Genomic DNA, 8,068 nt, shown 5'->3' with positions numbered 1-8,068 from the left:
TAAACAATTTTCCAGAAAGTAAATGAAAGAAATTCAATCTAAGAATCTAAGGAGAAATGAAAATGGAGGAAAAAGACATCAAATTCAGAAAATTAATTTAACTGTCAAAACAAGCTATCATATCTTGATAACAGTCAACTTTAATATTGTTGATAGATGCAGAAAATATATCAGCTGTGACAAATTGCTCATGAAATGTTGTTAAAATGTTGTTTTAGATGCTATCATGGTCAGAATGCTTCAAGCTGGTCTAATATTCAGATTTATGAGGCATGAAATGATCCTTCTTCATGATTATTTTCATTTATTTAGCTCATCACTTGCAAAAATAAATAGTTTTCCCTGCTTTCTAGAATTGATTGCTAATAATAATTAAGCCAATATGGGTCAAGACACAATGATAATACGGGTTGCATCTTTGGTTTTCTGTTAAATTGTTGATGTTTAAACAGTACTTTGGTTTTCATATTTGACCATTAAAGGAGAGGTGAATTGAGATGACTTTCAGAAAATTACCTTCTCCTGTTCTCTAACGCATTTTTTTTTTTTAGCCTATCATGAACTTTTGTTTATAGAAATAAAGAAATAATTTAATGCACTGCAATTCAATTTATCAAATGTGATGATATGTAAATTGTACACATAACCTTTTTACCTGTACAGAGGTCATTCAGGTGTGTATTATGATATGAATATTACAGGTAAAGTTATTAGAATATCACACCTATATAAATATACAGTTTATGGCTGATATCTGTAATATTCATGCCTGTATACATTCATAAACATTCATTACACATAAACGACTCTAACATACGTCAACTTGTTTTTATTTCAGGAAGATCTTTCTAACATATTAGAATGTAGGTCAAAGTTATTTCCAGTCAAAGATTTATAAACAAGGACTAATTCATTCAATCATTCATTCATTAACACATATGCTTGTTTATTCATACTTTCCTTTGTTTACTCCCACTGATGTACATATTAACAGAAAATATAACATATTTATTTCAGGATGAACGTAATTTTCAGCCAATAATTCATTCATTCATTCAATACTTTTTAAGTTCATTCATTCATTCATTCATTCCTTCATTCCTGCATTCATTTATTCATGTGTTCATTTATCTGTTACTTCATTAATTCCATCAATCATTCATTCATTCCTTAGTTCATTCATTCATTCATTCAACATTCATTCGTCTATCTATTCTTTCAGTCATCTGATGTCATTTTCCATTTTCCATGAATACATAGATGTATTTGAAGAACACAATCCTATCATGTTCATAGCAGGGCCTTATTCTCAAAAACTTAACACAAGAGGATTTTAGTTTTTCATTCATCTGATTGGATTCATTTTTGAAGATTGATTATCCAATCAAATTACTGTATTTTTTAAAATCTTTATTTTTGCAAGTTAAGTTTTTGAGAACCAGGCCTATCATCTGTAAATGATATATGAAGCTGTGTTTTAAAATAAAACTAAACTTACCATTAAATGCATCATCTAATTCCTGTTTGGAGAAAACCAAGTTATAATCAGAGATGGCACAGGTATGGAATTGGCAACCCCACATGACCTCTCGTTGTCCAGTTCTAACTTTTTTATGGTAGCACTTGATGAGAATATCCCCTCGTAGCGGAATTCCTGGAGATATCGAGATACAGACTTTCTGCATATTGTCGGACACATTACTGCAAAAAAAAGGGAGAGTTGTAAGTTATGAAGGTCTGACCTTTAATCATTGGCTACAACTAGGGGTCAAATTTGAAGGCGATTGAAGTCACAAAGGCTGTAATATACCAGAACTTTGTTTTAGTCTCAAATTAAAATCTGTCAAAATTTCTGTGAGGGAGAAGTCACTTCCCCAAAGTTTGGCCTCGACTGCATTATCATATTATAACATATATTCCATATTGCATACCTAAACCACTTTTTAAAATTTGATGACCATGGTGTCTTTCCTCCATCTATCTATTTTCAAAAATTTGATGTAAAAATATAACATGTTAGCATCCATTTGCTGGTGTCAGGTAAGATATGTCCATAAATTATATTCGGAGGGTCCCACACCAAGGTTATTATATGTGTCCCCGGCCTTCTTCAAACCATTAGCATGTCAAAAACAGGGCAGGGCATGCTCACCCTTTTGGAACATTACTGATGCTACTCTATATCTCTTTCAGAGAATTTACATAGCTGATTATTTTTTACGTATATAGGTTTGTCCACTCAGATGTTCAATCGGAAAGTCTAGATATTAATGTTTATTTGGTAGGCCTTTATGTTTGTGTATTTAAGAAGCAGAAATTCAAGTTATCATCAGAAATAAAAGAATAATTTCCAATTGAATTAAAATTAAAATCCAGATGATTTCCTGGATGAAAAATGAAGGAACCTGAAACATCTAGATCTGCATCTAATCAAAGTGTCTTAAAATCTATTTTATTTTCCTTGCATGTTATTATCAAACCATAATATCATTATCTGTATCAACTCAAGTTGATGTTGTACATCATTTATCATGCTTTTAATTCTCTGAATTATTTCTCTGTGTAAGTCGAGTTTTTCTTCTAGCCATGTTTTTTTTCTGGTTTGCGTCAAATTAAAGAAAGGTGGTAAAGAGTAGGTGTAGAATATATGGCACCGATTACTGATATCAGATCACCATGGTTACCAGAAGAATATTGTATTAGGGTAAGGTATATCATATGGTCATAGAAATAACTACTTGACTACTGTATCACAGTCAGTTTGCACTCACAGTTACTGATAATCTTGTTTTGATATTCACAGGGAGGCAGATTTTAAGGGTGGTCAGGATTTTATAGTTGAGTTGTTTGGGAGAATATTTAATAACTAGTCAACAACTTCAAGTCAACCTGCACTCACAGTTACTGATGATCTTGTTTGATTTTCACAGGGGGGCAAGTTTTTAAGGTGGTTGGGGGATTTTATAGTTGAGTTTTGGAAGAAACTTGCACTCACTACAAGATACTGATAGGATTGTTATATTCACACAGGGAGGCATTTTTGTCTCAGGGTGGGGTGGGGCAATATTCTAGTAGAGGTATTTGGGCAAAGTCAAGATGGCTTGGCAGACACAGTAACAGAGGTCCACTTGGAACTAAATTCTGCTGAAGAGAGGTAAAGGGGTCTGTATAAAATTGCACTAACATTGACTGCTTGGCAGGGTCGAAATTATACAGGAGGGGTAGGGGGGAATTGAGAGGGTGTAGGAGCTTCTTAAAAACATTATTTTTTGCGTGGTACAAAGTTTGATTGGACTATTAAGGGTTAGGAAATTCCTGAATTAAAATAAGATTAATTAGTGAAGTAATAACAGATTAAACTCTTACCAGGAATAACATTAACATTTATTCTGCCTTTTTTATTTTAAATTCAAGATAAAATTTATCAGGGAAGAAATATAAATATCTCATATTTCTTGACAGTTTTTCATGATAAAAGCCGAAAAACACCAACAAAAAAATTATGTTAGCTAATTTATTTGGTTTCTTTGATTCTTCGTTTACCTTTTCATTAAAACCACCACACAAGTTGTGTCTATGTTTTGGCAGTAGAAAAAATTCAAGTTATTTCTGAAATCAATGCTTTGCCAAATTTCTTAAAACATGACTTTTGTTTTCTTATTCACAAATAAAATTGTTAGGAAGTTTTTAGGAATGTTGGTCTCAGGAAAAAAATCATCTATGTAATAAAAAGTCTGTTCAAACGAGACAGTTCTGTTAATCAAAATCTCGTCCAAAGTATGGCAAAATTGAGAGCAGAAGTTGTGTTATAGTGAACTCCTCCAAAGAGAAGTACCATCAGGTGTTTCGAAAAGAGTTAAGCATGGTCATGTAACCTTTATGCAAATGATGCAGAGTGGATAATGATCATTTTAATCTATTATATGTAGAGAGTATAATATTGATCAAGGGAGATAATTTTCTAATTTGATCTGACTTCAAATAAAAATTCGTAGGAAGGCCTTCTGATTGTCATTTCTTACATAATTATACCAGCATGGCTTTTATAGATGCCTTCATTATTAGGGCCTTTATTGATGTTCATTATTCTATTGTCATTTCTTACATAATTATACCACCATGGCTTTTATAGATGCCTTCATTATTAGGGCCTTTATTGATGTTCATTATTCTATTGTCATTTCTTACATAATTATACCACCATGGCTTTTATAGATGCCTTCATTATTAGGGCCTTTATTGATGTTTAATACTCTATTGTCATTTGGTATGAAAAAATCAATTCAACTTATTAGATTCCTGAAGTAAACATGGGTTGAAAATTTCTTACAAGATTATAATTTTACTACAAAATATCTACTAAATGAATGAAAAACGAATTCCACTTACTAAATTCCTGAAGTAAAGATGGGTTGCATCCCTTGGTAGACTTTAATAAAAGGACGACAGCCTCCCCGGGTATCAAAATTCGGTACACCATGGATGACAATATGGTGGAGAAATAAAGCGTTACTGTTGATTTTAATTGCACCCGATAATAATCCAGCAAAATAATTTACATATCTGAAAATAACCAACAAAATTATTTACATGTCTGAAAATAACCAACAAAATCATTTACATGTCTGAAAAATAAAACATAGATATCTTAACATGGCTCCTCAAAAACCCAAGTTGTTATCTTTTTAAAAAATATTTTTTTTTTTTTTTGTCTTTGATCTCAGAAAACATGGAATCTTGAATCCTGAAATCATTTTCTTGCAAAATCTCCAGCCATATTGTCCACACACCTGTTGTAATTTCTCAAGAACTAGAGTCATCATGATTGTAAAATATGGTTGTTGTTTTTTGTTTCCTTTTATATGATCATATTTAAAAATTGGAAATCTTAGGTGAACCAATCATATCCTGTAAATCCATCACAGCATTGTCCTGAACTAGATACAAACCTAATGGAAGCCTTCACATGTACATAATGAAGAGTTATTAAATGCTTAACAAGTCTTACCTTCGTTGAGATGGTTGAGGTAAACCTCCAAGTTTATCATCGTAAAAACGTTTCATAGCAAATCTATCTAACGCTCCATCAGCACTGCAAATATATAAACATATATCTTAGAAATATTAAAACAGAACCTTAAAAAACATTCTGTTGTTACTCAGAGTTTCACGCTATGCGATCTTCAAACATCTATATTTTATATTGAACTTAACTCTTTCATCCTAGGGTCTTATTCTCGAAAACACATCACATTGTATGGAACCCCAAAACTAAAGGAGTGATAAAAAGTTTCTTAAAATCAACATTGAACACAACCAAATTTGAAAAAAAAAAATCCAGTTATTTCCCTTTGATCAACAGTTGATGCCAAAGAATAACCATTCCATCGCACTTTGGAAATTTTAAGAACTTGACTTTTGGTGCCAACAAACCAGGAAATGGATGCTGTATTCTAAAAAATCACATTTTTATAAAATTGCACCTTTTCATTTTAGTCTTCCTTTTGAATCATCAGAAAACTCGCAGGTAATGATCATTTCTTGGTTATTCCACAAAGTTATCAATTTTTAGTCACAAGATCCAGAAATTAGCCCAATCACCAGTGAACACTGTCCACTACACATATCAATTTAATGGCTTTCTTGACCCAATAATATCGACTGAAAATTAGTCACCAGTCACAAATTCGACACATTTAAGTTGCTTGGTCAGCAAGAATTTTAATGGCCCAGTTCTACATTTATTGAATGGTATTGTAGACAATGTTTCTCTTTGAGGGAAGGTCTCATTCAACTAGGCATAAAGAATACATAGACTTAAACAAATCGTTGACAAACCAAGTGTCAGTAAGTCATTCTCTATTATTGTAATGTAATCAATTGTCATACAATGTTGTACATTGTTACCCAATAGAGAGTAGTTATACCTGGTATTCTATACAATTCAATACAACTGTATTATTGTGGTTAGAGATCATGTGAATCAGGTCACTGTGTAATTGAATAGAAGATTGATCTGTTGAGTTGATTTCTTTTTTGGGGGGTGAAACTTATACTAGATATTCTCATATGTAATACAGGGCATACAGGCTGCCGGCTTGTTAGGGCGGGGGAGCAGGCTGGCTTGCCAGAACCTTTAGAGGGTTGAGATGTCTAGCGAAGCACAACTGGCACTAGTCTGCCCGAGGTTTTTTCGGTCGCTGGCCGAAAAGATTATATTTGAGGCGCACCTGTTCCCCGTCTCCTACGCCTACATGCCAGCTGATGGAGCTCTATTGCACCATTAATGAATACAAATTGGACGCCCAGTTTTCCTTCATGCATTCAAATTTAGATAACTTTAGGTTTTTCAGCTGGTATTTCAATATCTTACTACACCTACCTTGCACAAATACTACTGTAATGCATATATGCTGCGATAACATTAGCAATTCTGCTTTTCCCGCCTTTACAATGGATGATGACCACATGCTGGGGGTCAGAGTTCAACCACGAATCCATGGATTTACAAATACTACATAATCGTTCCAATGGTGGCGCCAGGTGTTCAGGCCAGCCATATTCTTTTACATGTGGATTTAATTTTGTGAGGTCACCTCTTTTATCAGATACATTGATAATCTACAATGGAAAAAAAAACTTTTAAAATACAAGGGAGATTTACGACTTACTTTTTTGCACATTTTAGAAAAAGCAAAGGATACGAAATGAAATGAAATGAAGGGAGTTTTACGTCCTACTTTTCTCCACCATGTAAAGAATACAAAGAAAGTGCAACAAAGACAATCTTTCTAACAAAACACAAGAAAATATTACATCTGATGACGACACGTGTATATTGTGTTGAAACGTTATGTGCCCAACCTTATTAAAGAAGTGTTTATATTCCATAATATTGTCTTGTTATATGTGCTCCTCGCTTCTATATGTCATTCAAATCTTATAAAGACAATCTTGCTGAGAAAATGAATGAATATATTCAGAGCAGTAACTTGTGAACATCAATAATACACATCAGTTAGTAGAAGGATCAATCTCAAAAACTTAGTCTTAATATCTATTAAAGACCCTCAAAATTAAGAGTATTGAATGTAAACATATTTACTCTAAGGAATAGTTACTTACATAATAGTTATCTTGATGTTTGGTTCTTAACATCTTCGTTACGTCTTTTAGATTGTATCTGTATGTTAGATCATTTCCTTCTGATACAAAACACATAGCTACAAAATATACAAAATACTTATATTAAAAAAACACATAGCTACAAAATATACAAAATACTTATATTAGAAAAACACATAGCTACAAAATATACAAAATATTTATATTAAAAAAACACATAGCTACAAAATATACAAAATATTTATATTAAAAAAACACATAGCTACAAAATACTTATAAAATACAAAACACATATCTACAAAATATACAAAATACTTATATTATAAAATCAAATAGCTACAAAATACTTAGAAAATACTTCTATTATACAAAACACAATGCTATAAAATACTTATTACTTATAATATACAAAACACAATACAATATATACAAATTACTTCTATTATACAAAATATACAAAATACTTTTATTATACAAAACGTAAAAATACTTATAAAATACAAAAGACATAGACACAAAATATAGAATTCGGTATGACATTCTGCAAGCTTGTATCAATAAGAAATAGCTATCAACATTTCCAGGGCAGAGGAACAGGGGTTTGGTTTAACATCTAAAGACTTTAAAATTGGCTGGTGTCAACATTTTGTCAGGATAGTTTTTTTAAATAAAGTTTTTACTTACAAATGATCCTCTCTGTAATATAGGTGACATCTAGAACCATCTGGTCCTCACCAGGAGGCTCTGCTGTCCTGGAAATATACAAAGATACAAATTAAAACTTTGTTATCAACATTTAAACCAAAATAATGAAGTAGGATCTACATTTGTATCAATATAGCCACATGAAATAAATATAGCAAAATTAAATCGAAAGGGTTTTCAAAGAATGGCATCAGGTGTTTAAGAAAGATTGGGTATGCTCTGCCTCTTTAACAAAAAC

The 8,068-nt window shown here is 31.9% G+C and overlaps 1 protein-coding gene across 1 annotated transcript; it reads right to left on the bottom strand.

Moving 5' to 3' along the window:
- Positions 1-1,376: 1,376 nt before the first annotated feature.
- Positions 1,377-7,858, bottom strand: LOTGIDRAFT_129445 (hypothetical protein; the record flags this gene model as incomplete). Its single annotated transcript, XM_009064804.1, has 6 exons — positions 1,377-1,701; positions 4,390-4,563; positions 5,009-5,092; positions 6,383-6,621; positions 7,126-7,223; positions 7,810-7,858. Coding segments are annotated over 6 exons (969 nt in total), but the record flags the coding sequence as incomplete, so codon positions are not given.
- Between the last annotated feature and the right edge of the window lie 210 nt (positions 7,859-8,068).

The sequence above is a fragment of the Lottia gigantea genome (genome assembly GCF_000327385.1).
Source record: "Lottia gigantea unplaced genomic scaffold LOTGIsca_65, whole genome shotgun sequence".
In the NCBI taxonomy this organism is placed as follows: Eukaryota; Metazoa; Mollusca; class Gastropoda; family Lottiidae; genus Lottia; species Lottia gigantea.
The sequence above is the reverse complement of the archived record's forward strand: the minus strand, read 5'-3'. Positions and strand labels throughout refer to the sequence as shown.